This window comes from Asterias amurensis, chromosome 6 (assembly GCF_032118995.1).
Source record: "Asterias amurensis chromosome 6, ASM3211899v1".
In the NCBI taxonomy this organism is placed as follows: domain Eukaryota; kingdom Metazoa; phylum Echinodermata; class Asteroidea; order Forcipulatida; family Asteriidae; genus Asterias; species Asterias amurensis.
Window position 1 is genome coordinate 12,440,949 of NC_092653.1, and position 20,125 is coordinate 12,461,073.

General features: G+C 38.3%; 1 protein-coding gene across 1 annotated transcript in view; it reads left to right on the forward strand.

Annotated features, from left to right (window-relative positions):
* The window catches only part of LOC139938495 (P2X purinoceptor 4-like), a 101,846-nt gene that overhangs the window by 29,937 nt on the left and 51,784 nt on the right, over positions 1-20,125 (forward strand). The window contains exon 2 of the mRNA XM_071934056.1: positions 12,906-13,083. Coding sequence (XP_071790157.1) covers positions 12,906-13,083 — 178 coding nt within the window. The remainder of the gene's footprint in view (positions 1-12,905; positions 13,084-20,125) is intronic.

Consider the following 20,125-nt stretch of genomic DNA (forward strand, 5'->3'; position numbering starts at 1 on the left):
GACAGCTCGACTTTATGGGCTGCCTTCACCCCAGGGGCTTTTAATTGAGAGCAGAGCGAACCCATTTTTTTTCTCCTCTTCTCCATATTCCTCGTCTGGTATCCCTCGATTAGTTTTTCTCTTCGTCAGTTTTTTTTCTTCCTTTGTCGTCTTTTGTTTTGCCAGTCAATAGAAACAGGTCATGTGAATTTGAAATGAATTCCAGTCGTAAATTCTCAGGTAATTTTTAAAATGGAAAGTGACATGTCTCTTTGAGGGCTTTTGAGGTGCATCTCTGCATACAATGATTAACCTAAATAATCCCCTCTGTAATCGAAGTCATGCGCGGTAAAACTGTATCTGAAAGCACATTTAAAGCTAATTTCGTTTTTAAAACTAAAAGTAAGGGCAATGTGTTTACATGCAGACATTTCATATACATGTTTAATCACATTAAACATGAGCACTGTCTGTGACTATGTCTGCTCCACCATGGCTCTACCAATGCTGTATAATACCACCATAGTCACAACATTGGAAAAGTATGTCTGCAGCAAGCGTCCGTCTTTCTACAGATACTCTCATGGTAAATGTTCCACTAGTGTGTCTGACCTTGTTCCTCCTATCAGGGAGTTTGATGGTGAGCACAACCTCGTCCCCATGGTTTACATTATTCTCAACCATGTTTACAACAGTAAACCCTGGGATGGAAACTCCTTACTTGTACCCTAATTGGACAACGACTTTACAAGAATTTGTTATTAGAATACGTTCCATATTCATACGTACAGCCAGCCGCCGGCAACCAACAATGTACAAACAAGCTATTCGATCTGGTACCGTACTACGAGATTATGACGAAGATGTGAATTTCGAAAAGTAACCAGACTAATTGAATTTGCATACGTTTCCAAAAAAATAATTGAGATGCAAATGTTCCAATACATTCCAATACCAGGGTGAGAGAGCGGTCAATCTTGTAACCGCTCGACACACCCTGGGGACGAAGTTGCGGTGAGCAAACTTTCTGCTTCTACACTACTGCTGATATATAAAATAAAAAGCCATTCCAACAGCTATCATTCCACGTGTACTGCATCTCCATCCAAATCCAGCAACGTGCGTATTTCCCTCCCTTCTATAATGTAGACTGTTTTAAATTACAAAAGGTGTATCGACGCTTGGTGCCTATCTTCAGCTCCCCTTAGTTTTTTTTTTCTCTTAAATATTGTTTTGGGGCAAACTTGCATTCAAAAAAAACACACACACTTTATTCATGAATAAAAGACCCCCTCAATAATTTTGAGTAAGATATTCAAAGAAATCAGCATCAAGCTGAATGATTTTGACGTTGCGATTGCCTGTGGTTTAGGTTGTACATGAAACCTAACAGTGCCAGAGTGTTGTTGTGTCCACCATGTCTTACGTGGTGATCAATCACCAAATGTGGTGGATCGTCTCAAATAAATGCCCTTCTACTGATGCTTTGTTTCCTCGTCTCTTCGACAAAAATGGTCACAAAACCGCTATAAGAATGACCCGACGCTGTCCGGGTGTCCCTCATCACACCATAATTAAGATATCCACCTCCTTGAGATCTGACATCATCTTTTCTCAGCGCCTTACCAATCGTCCCTCCTCTTCTCTTTCCACGTCTCATCCGTCATGATTTTCCTGCCTCCACTCTTTCTTAGAACCCTCGTTCGATCATTGCTGCTGGACGGTCTCCATCAATCACTAACACATTCCCTATCCCAGAACGTTGTCAACAACAGTGGAACACTTTCATAATCTAGTCTGCTCTTCTCCTGTGTCTTGATGCATCCTTGAAACCTATCTCAGCTGACGGTCAATGTTTGTTTAATTCCGAACACCTTTACAATAAAGTGGTTAGGGGAATGTGCATTTCCGCGGAAAGCACATTATTATCCATGCAAGATTGATCGTTCACATCACACTGTTTAACAACAGACAACATGTAACCACACTAATTCGAACTACCACTCGAGCAGTTCGAGGTCAAAGCATGTAGGCCTACATATGTATATTCTGTTGTAAATTAATATTTGCAGGTGACCAGTATTATACAGTTTGAAACTGGGCCCGATTTCATAGACTTGCTCAAACAACCAAACTTCTTAAAAAATCACTGCAGGATACCAGTAAACAAAAATGCACATGTGACGTACTATTTGGCTGGTAACCGTATTCTGGTTAGCATATTTTTTTGTTTTGCTTGGCTTACTTTTGTGCTTAAGAAGTTCTATGAGATTGGGCCGTGGCCCTGGACCCAGCGCGTACTGACACATACGGGCCAGGATGAACAAATCGCGGGACCTGAAGTAGTTACCTTATAACTACACCAATTAGCATAATTGATTGTGAAGATGGTATTCCCCTCAGTTCAATTTTAAACATAACAACCATCTGAGATATCCTGGCCCTTTACATCAGCGAAAATAATTATCATTCCTCCTCCCGTAACATATTTGGGTACTAATAACCGGGGACCACGAATCTACAAGTTGTTGCATTATTCAGTTTCTTAGAAGGGAACTATAATTGGAACTGCGGATGATACTGTCATCTCGAATTGGATGGAGCGTCACGGATGACCAATGATCTCATCTGACAAGATTGATTGGATTCTAGAAAAAAAAATCGTCATCGCCATGACAATTCTCCGTTTCAACTTTTGTGGTTTCATAATTTTCTCAAATTTGATTTGTTTTAATGCATATTTATAGGCCTTATATTGTATCTCATCTTTCTTTAGTTTTGGTTTAGACTGTGTATAGTTGTATTATAATAAAGAAAAACCATGGGATTTCATAGATTCCCCTGGTAATTGATTGTCGTGGATATTAATCTTCTAAAATGAAATTGCTGTCACAGGACTCGGAAAAGCTGGGCTATAACGGAGTATACGAAAAGGCAAATTCACTTCCCAGATTGATCTATAACTGATTACCGGGGACCCCTTCGGGGAATAGACCACAAACTACGGAAGCCCTTAATTGCCACAAGCCAAAACAAAAGAGTTGTATTTCTATCGCAAGCTACTGTGACTGGGTTGGTTTATAGGGTTATTGTTAGGGTGAGTCTGTTAGACTAAAGGTTGGGGGTAATCCCAGTTTGCCTCTAGTCCTCAAACTATAAACCAGTCATTTAATTAAACATTAATTATGTCAGGCTGAATCTATACTGGTGGGACAGGTATGGCAATTTTGTTTTGTGGGGGGGGATGTGCCTTTGATGGTACAATCATTGGATTTGGCACACACTCGAAATATGTCGCGAAAAAGATTTTGAAAAAGAAAGAAAAAACAAACAATATGTAGAATAACAACTGTTTCTAAAACTGTAAAAACAGGTCACCAAAAAAATGAAAAAAAATCAAAATTTAGAAGATTATTTAGGGGAGCTGAAAGAAATTGATACTCCTTTTTAAGCAGTCAATGTCAGGATTAAGGGAAACATACATCAGGCAATGAGTTCAAAAGAGACAAATGGAATAAATCTTTTTGGAGTTGGCCTTTGTTTTAAATCTCAGCAAACCAGGAGTGTACGATAACAAGCAGAAAGCCTGGTTTCACACTCCTTTACCCTAATACTATAGGAAGAGCCAAGCCGGACAAACTGGTGGCGCATCGAATTTACCATACACATATCTCTGGAAAAGTCATAGGCTAGCTGCAGACTCGATGGGGAAGAGGTTGTAACGTCCAACCCAACCCTTCATCTACGAGATTTGCAGGCAAGCTTCTGCACTGGGTGCGTTCGTTTAGCTTCCCTGGGTCGACCCCGGTGTGTGGCGGTTTTTTTTTTGCCAGGACGAACGTAGGTAATTATCTGCACACGTTCGTCCTGGTAAAACAAAACGCCACACACCGGGGTCGACCCGGGGAAGCTAAACGAACGTACCTTATGAAGATAAATGACAGACAGGAGGTCCGGCCTGCTCCGGCCCGATAATGTGACTACACAATAAGAGATTACGAAAGCACGCGACATCGCTAACAAATTTGTTATTATATCTCTATACTTCGATTGACTACCAACAACCCTCTCGTAATTAACACGTTTGAGGAATAGTGTTAGGCTTAGTAGGGGATGAGGCGGAACATATGGGTTTCGGAATATTTGTGTGTTGTAATTTGTGTGACCACGCAAAAAACAATTTAGTAACAAAGAGAACTTATTGATTTTTCTCAGTTTACATACAAACAAGGGGTGTGTTTGTGAAAGTCCATTTGTTTGTGAAATTCACAATCCTTACGTCAAATATCTTTTCTGTGTGTGTCGATGTAGATGTTGTTTTTCTCTCTGGATTGCCACGTCATCAAACAATGTCAATGAGTAAGATTTTTATTCTTCAAACACATCTTTTGAAATCAGAATGACGCCGATGAGGCTGATCGTCTCTTTTGATCGAGGAACCATTAGAATGGTAGTAAATCATGGATGCGTGATCTTGACACAAGTTGTTTGTCATTCCAATCAAATGATCACAGCTGGTGCTGTCGCTCACTGGAGCCTTTGAAGACATCAAGACCGTCTTAAAATTTCAAATGTGTGCCGTCCTTTCACATTTCTTTAAAAACTTGTTAAGGACTGATATATTACCAGGACGAAACAGATTGTTTCATATCGATATATTTCTCCAGAAGACGATCAGGAAAATACTGATCGAAACGTCGAGTTGAAACCAACGGTTCTTTTCAGAACCACCCCAACTCATTGGAGATAGTCATTACATGGTGTTACCGCAAACCTTTCTATATAAGATATATTTACCCCCCAAAAAAGAAAAAACAAATAAAAAATCTAAATCGTGTCCCAAATCTTGTTCCAAAACGTCTGTTCAGATTACGTGTTGCACAACTCCTTTAGTCTTTCTCATAATTGATGTTTTTATCGTGTTATTTTTTTGTATTCCCAACTAAGGATATCGACCCTAGATAAGGTATCAGTAGCAGACTATGAGTTAAAAGTGTACTGCTTCAAATCCTGCAGGTGCAATAAAGTGACCTTAAATCGGTCAACTGGAAATTCCAACTGATAATTTTGGACAGTTCAGTGTCCACAAGGTGTGAACGTTACAAAGACGTCATAGCGGGTTTGCGTTCCCTGGATGACTACGGACCACCTGAACCCAGCTACCTCCAAGGCAAATATCACAACTTCCCATACAGGAGAATAAACTCGTTCCAAGGCAAATTAATCATGTATATATTTCTATTGAGGGTTTGGGGAAGGACCTAATTAATAGCGTTTTAGGGGATGGTTATAGGGGGTTAGGGGACACACTGTACGTGGGGTTGCACTGGATAGATTCGTTGTAACAACACGCCACTGGCTGTATAGAGGAAAGCCAGCGATAGATATTCAACCTCTCATGGGATATCAGATTAATAAAGCAGTTCATGTCGAGTTCGTCTTCTGATATTATCCTCGGTGACCGGTCACTGATTTTGACCTCAAGGTCTTGTTAAACAGGACAAGTAGGGATATTTAGATATCTTAAGTATACGGCAGTCATTTTCTTTCGTGTTATCATAGTGCCGATCGTTAGAAGGTGGCGTTGTGATGCAACGATTTGAATTCAATAATATCCCAATATTTTGTTTGATATTACAAAACTAATTGTTTAAAAAATATGCATGGGTGTATAAATAAATAAATACATACACAGAATAAAACCGAATGATTGTCAATTTACGATTAAAATATCAATGCAAAATGGTGTATGGCTGGGATTTTTTTTGTACTAGGAGCTCTTTAAGAAAATAGAATTACCTGTTGCAAACAAAAGGACCTATTGTATCTGTTAATTCAGATCATTGATATCCTAGAACATAAAGTAGACCGGGTAGGCCCAACTCGTTAAACGTGTCACATTGGGAATTTGTATACACGACGCTTTAGATATGTCGGGTTGAAATATTGATTTAGCATGTAGCAGCGGATTGGTTTGTAAAGGATTGAACTCAATGGGCCAATTTCATGGAGCTGCTTAAGCACAAACATTTTGCTTAAGCAAAAATATCATTGCTTAGTAAAACCAGGGCCCAATTTCATAGAGCTGCTTAAGCACAAAATTTTGCTTAAGCAAAAAAATCCTTGCTCAGTAAAATCAGATTACCGGCCAAGACTCCACTCAATTGTTATGCTAAGTAAACCACAGATAAATACCAGTCACAAGCAATGTATAATGTCACGAAAATTTTGCCAGTAACATGTGAAAAAAAAGCGAGCTATTTTTGTGCTGAAGCAAATTTTTTGCTTAAGCAGCTCTATGAAATTGGCCCCTGATTACCGGCCAAGACTTCACTCAATTGTTATGCTAAGTAACAGCTACAGCTACACAAGCACTGTACAGGCTGTCTATAAGAAAAATCTTTTTTACACTTTTGAAACTGCTGCCGAATAAAAAAATATACGTGATTCTGGGGGAAAAGGTTGTGTATGGATAGCTTATGGACTCTCAACTTTCATATGACACCTAAAAGTCCGGGGAAAAAAATCATGCTTGGGTGAGCACTGCTCACTTTTGCAAAGGGAATGAAAATTAGGTTGTGCATGAGTTACATACAATCGGACATTTTATTACACGTACAATTTTTGAAATTAAATTTTGATGTGAATACAAGGGCCACATTTCAATTTGTTCAGCTGCTTTTTTGTATCAGTTATTGGTTTAAAGGGGTTGTACATGAAAGGTGGGGCTGAAAAAATAGGTGCAGACAATTTACGAAACTGTGATATTACTAAGTTGGGTGTAAGGAGAAAACAGTGACAGTCCTACAAAACACTCAGTATGCAAACAGCAAAAGCCAGTTTGAGACAAGGCGGACAAGGCACCAAATTTGTAAATTCCAAACCAAACAGTGCACTCCTATAATGTCCGCCACACCTCAAAAAGGCTAAAATGTCCTTTAGCTTTATACAACCAACTTTTTTTTAAAGGTTTTTATGTACAGTTTTTTTCGAATATTGTTTCATTTCAGAGGGAAATATTTTACATGAAACAATTTGGTTTGAGCATGGACATCATACTTACGAATAAGCTTTCAGACTAAAATTCAAAATAGATTTTTGTTTGTCATCACCAACCCTGCATAATACCCTTTAATTTGGTAAAAAATAATAAACGAAGGAAAATAACTCATCTTTCATAATAACAAAATGCAGTATTCTGGAACGTGAAACGGTCCCCTGTTTATAAACAAGGCGATGCGATCTATTTCTCGACAGATTTATAGGTTTGTTATTTTTTGCCACTAGATATTGTGTCCTAGTTAGATATAAATCACGGGTAATGTTACTGTCACAGATATTTCTCCAGTATAGCAGTCCCACACAATGCGATAACGTATATAGCAGCATGCCAATGTCTTTGAAGTAAGATTGAAACCAAAAAATTACAGGATGCCCTTAAAAATAATGTCAAACAGCTGGTGCTTATAGTTATAATTGGTATACCATTTGGGCCTTTTGGCTTCTTCTCACAAAATTCAATAGTAAAGCCTTCATAAGCGACAATTATGCGACAATGCACAAACGAAAAACATTCAATGTTTGTTTTATATAAATCATACATCCTTGTCGTTGAAAAAAAAAACTCATTGTTTTTGTTTTTAGAAGTGTAGAGACACTGGAAGGGAAGCCGGTCGTCTAATTAAATAGGACGAGTATTCGCCACTAATGTCAATAAATGCAATAGAGTAATAGTGATGACGTCTAAAACAGAAAATGATCTCCTGCAGTACCGGTTTTATTCCAACTTGTTCGCCGTAAGGGGTAACAATATCCGAAACATGGATGAACTGACGACGACTGAGATTTTTTGTATTGCAACATTCTTATTCAGCGAAGGCGTAATCAAACTTGTTACCTCTTTTTTTTCTCGAAACATTGTTGTTTGTCACTCTGTTTTGTGAATGGTTTATCGAAGCTACAATAGCGGCCAAAATGCCCTATACACACATTCCCCCAACTCAAAAAAGACGAGTTTAAAAGTTTGAGTTGAACAAGGTTGTTTTGGGGCGTATAATTGTGGTGTCATGAGCAAAAAAAGTGCATCTTGCGTAATGTGTGCACTTTACCATTGTGGTCCATGATCCATGCCAGATATGAGCAGTGAATATCTCACAGTCTGATAGTACCTTACTGTTATGTTAGCTCAAGTCGAGGGTCCTTTATTGGGTTGTAGAGAGCACACTGGGTGTGTGCCCATGCAATGCTTTCAATTACTCTATGGGATTTTTGCATTGGTCGCATTTGCTTATACCTTTCGCCATTATGTGTACATTCTGCGATCTAAAAACTCCCGGGTCAGAATTGACCCGGATTTGGGCCCCGGGGGCCAGACCCATTTCTGGGTCAGTTTGACCCGGAATCTGTGTCAAGGTTTCCCGGAATCCGAGTCAAAATCCCCGCTTAACCACATTTCTGGTAAACTGGCCCAGAAATGGGTCTGGCCCACTGGGACCCAAATCCGAGTCAATTCTGACCCGGTAGTGTTTAGAGTGGGGTTCTAATCCACCTCGGGCAATATGGCACTCCGGTGTTGGGTCTCATTTTGTGCTCGATATTGAGCATGGTGTACACCGCTATTTTGTCTTCATTGTGTGTTCATTGGAAAATAAATAGTTTTTTTTTAGTATGGGGCGGGCACCCTCGTATCCGGCATGGGATACGGGAACATGATCAGGCGGGAACAGTATATAGGGCTTAGTTCGGTGAAGCGTTTAGGCCGGAGCTGGTCCTGAAACCTAAACTGAATGTGTAAAGTTGTCAAGAGTCAAGCTATAAAAGGTACTTGTTTCTGACTTGGTATGGCTTTATTAAATCTGAAAAACGCAATCAATAAAAAGTAAATATTTGGAGACTCCAATTGTCACTCAACTTTTTTTTTTACAATTAATTTTGAAACCTTTTGCGTCTTCGCAGCCTTGATTCTTTCTCTTAAGGTTCACTCCTGAGCAAATAAAGTGACCTTACTTCATTAAGTTTTTATTTATTTTCTTGTTCATCCTCTTTATTCCCGAGCGGATAAACTCATTCTCCGGCTAATAGTTCTGACATTCGTGCGAGCTTTAACTCTCCAAATTATCTGACTGAAGATGTTGTTACCGTGCCGCGGCATGAAGTGATTTTCCCCACCGATTGCCAGCGTCCTTTTCCCCATAGCAGTACCATAAATAAAACACATTACCATTCTATGAATCACCAAAAGGCTGCTCTCTCTTTCTCTCACTGCCCGCAGGTCAGAGTCTTTTAAAACTAATCCAATCGACAAGTCACTTTAATACCGTCAATCAGCTCCCAAAGACCCGCTGTTTATTTGGTCAAACACGGTACAAATCTAACTTCGGTCCCAAGTGACTTCCGAAGTAGGTGAGGATCAGCAGAAGCGCTGGGATACTTTCTTCAAATCTGGCAAATTAAAATGCTAGTCTTTGTCTTCCCTTTAAGAGACTGTTTTTTTTTCTCCTTTCATGTTTGCAGAGTTTAATATAGCAATGGTTGATACTTACTGAAAAAAATGTCAAAGAAACAAATCTATTTCTAAGGAGAATGTAGGTCGTTTCTTTTCGCAGTGGGGCCTATACTGAAATAAATTGGTCTCCCCGTATGATGAGTGGATTTGCGTTTGCTTTTTAAAAATTTATTTTGAATACTCGCTTTGTATTTGATAGGTTAATATGCATATGTGCAAAATATTTATGACAGTTTTTTTATGACTTGTATCACATCCAGCATGCTTCTTTGATTTTCACTACCCTTCCTGTCTTGTCTTTCCCTTTGATCACTCTTAAAACGTCCCTGTCTCTGTTTTGACAAGTGTATTCAGTCTTGACTACTGTCTCTCTACAGTCTAATTCCTTAATTGCTTTTTTTGTCTAAGTGTGTTGTTGTAATTTTTTAATGAATTTTTAATTGAATTAATGTAAATTTAGAAGCAATTCAATCTTCAGTATTTTTTATTTTGAAATAAGAAATAAAGCATTTTCATAATTAATCTATCTATCTATCTATCAATCTGTGTATCATATAGAATTCTAACAATTATGCCTTATATCGTAAATTCGTTCTGATCTTCCCTTTTACCCTTTTTTTACACCTTTTTTTTATCTGACTTGTTCGCCTCTTAAAATAGCAAAATCTATAAATTTAACGGAAATAAGATTGCCTTAAGTTTTTCAAGTTTCCTTTCAGTCTTTTCTTTGCGGGCAGCAGTATAGATTCTACAGGTTTATCGACTTCTTACTCTGCCCGTGAATCTTAAAGATCAACCTCCAACAAAGAGGTGAAACAGAGTGATGAGAGGGCAACATAATTACAGCGTATTTGCTTCAGTATCTCGAGGATCGGGGAACATGTTTCCATCTCTCCTCATACCGTGTTATGAAATATCACGGTACAAATGTTTCCAGACTAGTTTCGATAAACCATTCCCGAAACAGACAAACTACAATGTTTCGAAAAAAGAGGTAACAAAAGAGGTAACAATTCAGCGCAGGCCTACGCCTGCGCTGAATAGGAATGTTGCACACAAAAATGTCAGTCGTTGTCAGTTAATCTATGTTTCGGAAATGGGACCCCATTTATGGTGAACAAAATAACACAAGCAGAATGGACCTTTAATGAAAATAAAGCACCTTATAGTTCAAGAATGGAAGTAGAAATAGATTTGTCCCGAGTTAAGTTTCCTCGGCTTACTTCAGCGACATACCGTTCAAGGAAAACAAATATTTTGATATAAACAGAAGAATAATAGCCAATACTCGGTTGAGATTTTGACACTAATGGATTTCTTCAATGAACCGCGAGATGGTTTCCGTTTAAAGACATTTCAATGTTGTTTTCAATATTTAAGACGCTAATCCGTAAAACACTGTTTAATGATGCGTAGCTACATGTACCCTATAATAGCGAACCTGACGTCTTAACGAACCGGAGAAAACTCCATTAATGGGTTGCTTACTTCTGTGGTCGATTCTACCAAGATTACCTTTAAAATCATTGGACACCTTTGGTAATGATAAAAAACCGGTATTCTCACTTGGCGTATTCAAACATGTGTTTGAAATAAAAAATATTTTGGTTTGTTTTTTTGAATTGGTCATCGAAGTTGCAAAAGAATAATGAAGGAAAGTACACCCTTGTTGCGCAAAGTTGTGTGCATGCTTTCGGATGCCTAAAAGGTCTTCGGGCCCGAAGTCTTTTAACATTTAAGTGCGATCTTACCTCGTTCTGAAAAACCATGTTACTTCAGAGGGAGCCGTTTCTCACAATGTTTGATATCTATCATAAGCTCTCCAGTGCTCGTTACCAAGTAAGGTGTTATGCTAATAATTATTTTGAGTAATTACCAATAGTGTCCAGTGGTATCAAACTTAATTGCTAAGCAAAGGCTATATCAATTCAACAACATTTGTTTCCATTTCACAAACAATATTACAAGTATCATACAAAATTAAGGTTAACATTAAAACTGCTATATAATGATATTAAACAATAAAAGTAGGAAAAAGGCAGAGTAAGTGAAATGGTGGCAATCTCCGGTAAGCGTTTGCTTGAATGGGGATGCCATACAGGACAAGACAAACAACGGACACAAACGACAAAAACATGTCATAATACAGATCGCTATGGCAAATTCGACAACTCATCTTAACATGCGTCTTATACTACTTTGTAAAATCTACCCCTGATCTTTTTTAATGTCAAAAGTGACTACTCTTCATGCAGAACACCAAAAGGCAAATGCCGGCAAACTCGCCACACCCACATCTGTCATCCAGTTCATTTTCATAAAAATGTCACGGAATATTGGTTCAAAGGAGCAATCTGCCCTGACTCAACTTCCATTGTGTACATAGGGCCATTGTTCTCTATTCCGGTTCCGAGTCTAGAATGGGAGAGGATGCCCCAAATAAATAAGCAGTATGTTAACTTCATGAAATGAGACTATTGTGCCATTCCGGAATACAAGCATCCCCCAACCCTCGATCATACAGATTAATCCCTGAAATTGGAGAAGGTTCAACAAACACATTTCTGCCGGAGGTAAATTGTGGTGTTTTGTTATGAAAAGGGTCAACCGCTACCAGCCTTTATGGGTGATCCGTTGAGTCAAAGACCAACAGAAAGAAGTTAATTCTGCTGTATTTTGCAATCCTGCAGGAGGAGGGGGGGGGGGGGCTGTCTTCACTTTTATCTTTGTTCCAGTTGGCTTTGTTTTGTCTCATGCAGTATTCACCTATAATTATGGTAGAATATTTTTGGTTAACGTTGACTCGTGAATGCTATCGTGACGGTGACTGCTCTATGTGCCGACAACCCTCCATCAGTTGCTAGGGAGGACTATAGGGTTGGCTTGGGGATAAGGTTGGCTTGGGGATAAGGTTGGGAATTGGGAAAACACGTTCCAGGGGTCGATTTCACAAAGGTAGTCCTAACTTAGGACTAGTCCTAAGCAATGCTAAGAGATAGGCCTGGTCCTAAGTTAGGACCAGTAACTCATCCTAACTTAAGACTGGTCCTATCTCTTAGCATTGCCTAGGACTAGTCCTAAGTTAGGACTACCTTTGTGAAATCCACCCCAGGTGTCGGAACATAGGTACGGGTGTGTAACCGAGATATTTTGTACATGTATGTATATAATTACAGACTAACATTATTACAGATTTTTTTACTGCTGATCGATAACTTGACCTGTCTGGTGAAGTTTTATTCTGTCGAGACATGGATGATCAAAAATAAATGTGATATAATCGTTACATTATTTTCAAATTAACGTTTTTATAGAAAAGGACCATTGACGAAGAAGCAGGACTTTTTACAAGTTTCTTAAAGTAAGATTTGTAGTTGAATATGTATATTTTTATGGTGTATTTCTTTTGTTTTGTTTTCAGATATGTTCTAATTATAAACAAAGACTACCAAAAACGAGACGACGTCGAGGGTTCGGCCACAGCCAAGCTAAAAGGAGTGGCGTATACAAATATCACAGATGCACCAGACTTACAGATAGATGATCCCACACCGTACAACAGAGTCTGGGATCTAGCTGATTACGTCATACCTCCACAGGTTAGGACAGCTGGTTCCCTAATTCAAAATCTTTTTTATTTTCTTTCCTTTTGTCTTTCCTGACACTTTTCACTTTTTCAGTCTTTTTCAAATCTGTCTGTGTGTTGTGCATGTTTTTTTTCTGCTTGCTCTTCTCCATCGTTATCTTTTTGGTGTGTTTACCTTACACGGTGTTTTGTTCAATGTGATCAGTCTGTACTAGTTTTTCCCTCTATATTAGATTTTACACCCGGATTTGCACCTTTATGCATCTTTTTAAAAACCAACTTCGGTAATCAGCCAAAATATTCACTTGCCGCTGAGTGGGACCGTTTTGTCATCCTTGTAAAAAGGCAATTTACTTTTAGGGGTGGTGACAGCTGTTTGCTGACGTCAGAAATTGATCAAGTTTTGCGTTTTTATTGCAAACAATTTGCTGTACGCATTACTTTTTTAATGTTGTTCCACAAATTGTAACTTTGGTTTATATATCTTAGTTTCAGTCCGTCCGTTCTATTATATTGGCAATTCATCCAATATTACTGTTTATTTCTGTATCTGTGAATCTACGTTTTTTATACTTACTTCTTTGATTCAATCCGAAATATTGTTTTATTCATAGTATACACCACATAATAAACCATTTTTTATTGGTCCTGGGCGACTATATTTAACACCAATGGTAATAGAACCTTTAAGGAAACATCTTATTTTGCTGCTTTATTTGTACGCAAAAACGATGTCACTAAAAATGCTAAGCTTCCAATCAAAACCGAATCAAATACCATTGTTTTGTGATATTTTAGAGCTTAGCGATAGTGCTACTGTTCACAGACTATATGCATTATCAGATACTGAGTTGACTTTAAAAAGTTCATCAGAAACAAAGATTTCAACCAAACATTCTTCTTTGCTCACTTGATGAACGGAAGGTTTCTCGAATTTTTAAAACGATCATTAATTCAATTTGGTTGAAAAAATGGTTTCCTTATCATTAGAATGTACATAGAGCCCGTCTTGGACCGAGGAGGTATACACATATGTGGTTGAGTCGTATCTCAAGTGCGTGAAACCCCATTAGTTAACCATATTTTTAAGTTTTAACCATAATTTTGAAAGTTAAGGATACTGGACACTATTGGTAATTGTCAAAGACCGGTCTTCTCAATTGGTGTATCTCAACGCCTATGCATAAAATAACAAACCTGTGAAAATTTGAGCTCAATTGGTAGTCGAAGTTGCGAGATAATACTGAAAGAAAAAACACCCTTGTCACACACAGTTGTGTGCTTTTAGATGCTTGATTTCGAGACCTCAAATTCTAAATCAAAACTCGTGGAAATGTACTTCTTTTTCGCAAACTTAGTTTATTCAGAGGGAGTCGTTTCTTACAATGTTTTATACTATCAACAGCTCCCCATTAGCCGTTACCTATAGTAAGATTTTATGCTAGTAATTATTTTGAGTAATTACCAATAGTGTCCACTGCCTTTAACTGTATTTTAAGTTTTAACCAGAATGGGTTAAACCATTTTTTATAATACTATTTTCCAACCTGATTTGTATTGTGCTTTTTATCATATTCTACCACATCACACCATCATTGCTTTACATAATTTTGTTTTTCCCTCACCCAACCCATCAAAATTCACCCGTCGACCCTTTTTGACAAGTAAGTCCCTCTTTAACTATTTCATGTTGTGTGAAGATATTATTATAATCATTGGTGTCCTGAACATGAAACATGTATCAGTCGTTCATTGTTTGCCGTGATTTTAAACAAGTGCAGCTGCACTGAGAAAGGTAATGTTTGTGCATGATTTGATAACGAAACATATATATTTAGCAAGAGTAATGTTGAAAACTTGCTGAACGCAAGTCTGGCAGTTCGTCAACGACTCTTTCATGAGGCCGTCTGAACACTTTGCATCTTTAAAAATGTATGGTTTGTTTTGCATCCTCGTTCCTGTTCCAACTTGTGTCCCGTTTTATCTCTCTAATTCATGTTGAATATTCACGTGAATTATGCTAATGTGGTCGCAAGTATGGTGTATACTTGTGTATGAACTTGCCGAACGTCATAACGGATGCAACAGTCGCTAGCACGTGCTGGCATAAAATATTTGAACACCAACGGATTGCGCGCGTGAAATTAAGTATGATGGCTTTAAAGGGACATCGCAAAATTAAAATGTTGACGTTAATTTTATGTCAGATTTCATAAAAGTGGATAGCAATAGTTCAATGTGCTTTTGCCTACTACTTCATGAAAACTCAAGGTCATGATTTCAGATTTGAGATGTACTTTAAAGGCCACTGTAGTGAAACCCTGTGTGGTAATGGTCGGTTATTGGTTGAGTTTCGTCGTGGTTTGTACTTAACATCTTACTAACAAACAATACTAACAGTAGTTTGTAATACTAACAACGTTGTAGAGATTGTTGCATGCTTGTATACTAACCATTATGAGTTCTCTGTGTTAAAATTACATCATATTGTGTCGCCATAATGCCGACTAAGCATAAATTTTCACATATTATACTTATTTTAATATTTTGTAGTGTTGTTTTTAATCTGTCAGAAAATAAGATAAAATAATTGTAGTTTATTTTCTTGTACGAGGATATTTTTTTAAACTCATTTATATACTTTATAAAATATTCAATCGAAGTTGTTATGACGTTCCTGTAAAACTCAAGATAAGACAAGACTAGATAAGAACTTTATTATCCCATGCTGTGGAAATTAAAATCAATGTGTCATAATCGATCAATGATAACTCAGTTACTAAGCCCGGGAGCGCAGACTACATTCTTTAAATTAATGCTATGGAGTCAATAATTTGTAAAGTTTATATTTTGTAAGTTAAGTTGTGCTTTACCACATACTTTTTGTATGACTAAGCACAATAATAAGTCATCAACCTGTAAACGTTTTTAGAAAAAAGAGTCTGCTATGTTATGTAGAAACTGATGTAAAACTTTGATTCCCTTGTTTTTTTTACACAAGACAAACAAACTTAACTTTTAAACGAAAAGCAACCAATCGGTACGTGATACCCTGCATTACCAAGATGATGTGCCTGGATATCAAGTTCGAAACCACGAGCATTATATACCTTTATCATGCTATTATCATCTTGGTCATGTTCCTTGTATCGAACAACCATAACGAATGCCATTAATCATTATGCAAACAGGTACCAGACTATTTTTTGTTTCTTTCAGCCTCGTTTCGATTACATTGGTATTAAAGGGAAAAAGTCAAGATGGCTGCACGATGATAAAGATCTATTAGCATACAGCCTTGATCCTTATAATTAATTTCCAGAACTCTTCGCCCGAGGAAGAGCAAACCTGCTTCATCCAATGTAAAGTTCAAGCAATAAATCCGGATTGCCTGAGGGAGCAAGTTCACCTTGAGCCTCGCAACTAAAACAACTTGGCATCCCGGAAAGATTCAATGACATAAATTGATTCTCTCTCTTTTGAAAATTCACATTATAATCATTCTGACTCAGCTTTAAAGCGGATTTGGATTTTTATGGCGGGAACCATTTGTGCCGCCAAGATAAATTTGATCTCCAGCGTTTTGATACCATCCGGTAAATCAAACGTAACTTGAGGAATGGAACGAGGCAAGGCGAGACGCTGGGTTGAAATAGTGCGCATATTTGAACAATAATCCAGTGAATCAGTCAGTTGGTTATTCGAGAAAAGGTAAATACTCGCAGAAAGCTTTAAACCTCAACTGAAGAAGAAAAAACGCAGTGAGATTTGCTTGATGGAATCCAAGCAGAAGGGTTTAAAGACAACGTCGGGAAGTCCAACACGCGCGAATGCCTTATGCGCGGATTCTTTTAGAGTCCTACCGCATGGATTTATGGTTCTGTTTGCATTACTTCTTTATCACCTCGTGCCGCTATAAATTTCATTTTATTTTATTTACAGAAGAATTAAAGCTACCGATCTTTCACAGGGATTACTTTGTTTTATAAAAACATATTCTCGCAGTTTTAAACTAGACTTGTTGTGGAAGGAGCATGTGGTGTTTCGTGGCATAATTAACAACCAAAACTCCACACCAAATGATAGAAAACCAAAAGAAATCCCATAAAAAAATAAAATAAAAAAACACCCGAAGGAAATCGTAGTTAAATTTACACATTGTTGACCTTTCCCGAATTGTCCGTTCATGTAAGGGGGTGGGTGTGTGAAATAAATTTACTAAAATTTGTAAATTCTTTGGCATTCCAGCACCCCTATCCAAAGAGTCTGGGTGTGCTGCAGCACTGACAGCACCCTTACCTCTTGCGGGCCTGGCGTCCAGTATCAAAATAAATCAAATAGTGCATAGACATTGCGGTTGAATAACTAGAATTGTAAACCAAATAATGCCACTCATGCCTGTGCCGATTACCCCCTTAATAAAACAATGTATTATTTATGATAATAATTATCAACGTTCACCCTTGATTTGAATCAGTCTCAGAATGCTATATTCTCGCCGTACGTGTTGGATTGATTGACATTGTGCAGGGAATTTTACACTGACCCAAGCACCACACTGATTGCTACGCATTGCAGTCGTTCTGCAAAATACATCGGTAGATTTTTTTTTTTTTTTTTTTTTTTCCCCTCTTCTGGCGCGTCCAGGGTAATCAGTCAAACTGAAATATATGGCATTAGTTGGCCTACTTCATGACCACTTATATAAGTGATTGAAATACTTTCATTTGGTATTAAAGTGTCGTGTGAAGGAAATTAAGATGCGGGGCAAGACAAGCCAAGAAGGTAGGTTACCTTTAACCAGTCACCCAGACTACCGCGACTTTAGCAGCAACAGAAAAGTGATAAAGAAATAGGCCTGAGTGTGCTTTTAATGTTTGGCAAACTGAAACAACTTTTTAGATATTTGCCGCATGTAAGAATTGAAAGCACATCTTTTTTTCACCCTCTTACGGTGAATTTACCTCCCCTTGGGTATTCGCGGCCCTATATAGCGGAACTATGTCAAGTTTGTACACAACACCCCGTAGTGTCCATCGTCTAAAAGTGCTTCTTAAGCGAAATCCTTTCCCGTTAGAAACCGACCATGAGTGGTGAAATGTATTTCAAGTGTGTGCAAGTATACTCGCTGTGGTTTGGGACTCGGGGAAAAGAATCGATTCTCTCACTTCCGAACTGAGTCATTTTATCACTCCCGGAAAGCGGTAATCGATCCTTGTACTCATATTAAAGAGAAAAAGTCACTCGAGAAAGGATATGATTTATGATTTTTTATGAGCGCTCTTGCGTTGGAGAATTCTTCAACTTTCCATGGGCCAAGATGTTCGATCAAATCTACCGGTGTCATACCTTTGCGTACTTGTACGTGACCCGTACCGCACTGTCCCTTGCTCTACGCCCGTACTGTGGGGTGAGCCTACGGCCTTCATTATTGACAAAGATCAGGGTATCACGGAGAAACCGAGTTCTATGTAATCGGTACGTGTCTTCGACTTAATTGAGTATGGGATTAAGCAAAATGGTCACTTCGAAATCTTCATGCACACTTCCCTCTCTTAAAGGGACACGCTTTGCCTTAGATCGAGAGAGTTGGTCTGTAAAAAGCGCTTGAAACCGTTTGTTATAAAATGCATATGATGATAAAAAGTAGTACACACATGATCCAAATAAATGTCTCCAACTTGCGCGGTTTTCCTTTAATACGGTCGGGCATTTTTTAGAGTGAAAAAAATACTCAACAAAACGGCGTGCTGTAGCTCACGACGTTTCAGGAAAACCGTTGAGGCAAAAAATTTTGAGGCATTCTTGTGTGGATCGTTTTATTGATAACTGCTCCAGATATTTTGAAGTACAGAAGGAAATACTAACACCTTTTGAAATGATATTTTCACAGTTTAGTTCATTGTATACACTTTTTTTTTGTATAGGATTAAAATACCTGCTATGAGCCCTGAGTGTTATCTATTGTACACAGCACCCATATAAATGTAATCATATAAAATGTAGTTCCCTTTATGCTATTCAGAAATTGCTGCAGCGTGTTCCTGAACGCGGACATCTTGCGATATATATACCCAGGGGCCATCTTTCAGAGAATTCCTGGGGTGTAAGTCGATCCAATCTAAAGCATCCATGAAGAAATAGGGCAAACACATGCCTCATGCAACATGAGCTTCCAAAATGCGAAGGCACCCACACTTCTTATCAAATCACAAGACATGATTACTTTGTCAAAATCGATCACCAATATTCTACAAAAAGTAATTTCGCACTACAAAAAAAACCCCACCTCATCTTCTGAAAGTCTTTACTTCTTAATTTGAAGACCAATAAAACCAAGACCTGTGTTTACCCCCCACGACATCATCCCCTAACCTGGGCGGTTTGTGTTTACCTTCCAAAATGCCACAGGAAATTAAAATTTCGTATCCATTTGCGATCGACCTCGGTATAGCCACCAAGCTCTCCGGGTGCGGTATCTTGTTACTGTGTAGTTAGGGCAAGACGCAAGCAACGCGAGAGAAATAACACTTCATACCCGGGACATGTTTGTAAGAATGTTGTTGTAGTCTAAGAGTGATGAGTATACTCCCGGTGTTCATACTCCTGGCCTCGTCTCTAAGACACTTCCCTTCCCCCCTTTTCTTCTCATTTTGAAATGATTTCCCTAGACGGCGTGCAACTTTCACTTCGTTTGCATTTAATGAAGGACATTTTTTGTTCTTTTGTCTAGCATAGAGAATGTTGATTAGAAATGTGGGTGCAGTGCAGATTTAATGACAGGCATGCATTCTGAAGACTAGACATTGAATGGATTATGAATTCCACTGGAAGCCTTCTGGAAGAGGTATAACTTGAGAAAGTTGGGCTTTCGTCCACAGGGTTACCGCACACTCATGGGTGAACTAGATAGGGATATCATCAAGGGGAATGTTTGATGATACAAACGTGGAATCTGGCATAATAGAGTTTGTGATGAAAAATATTATTCTGCAAATTAGTTGATTTTAATGCATGACATGTCGACCTTAGCAGAGTCTTTCTTGGAAGGTAAA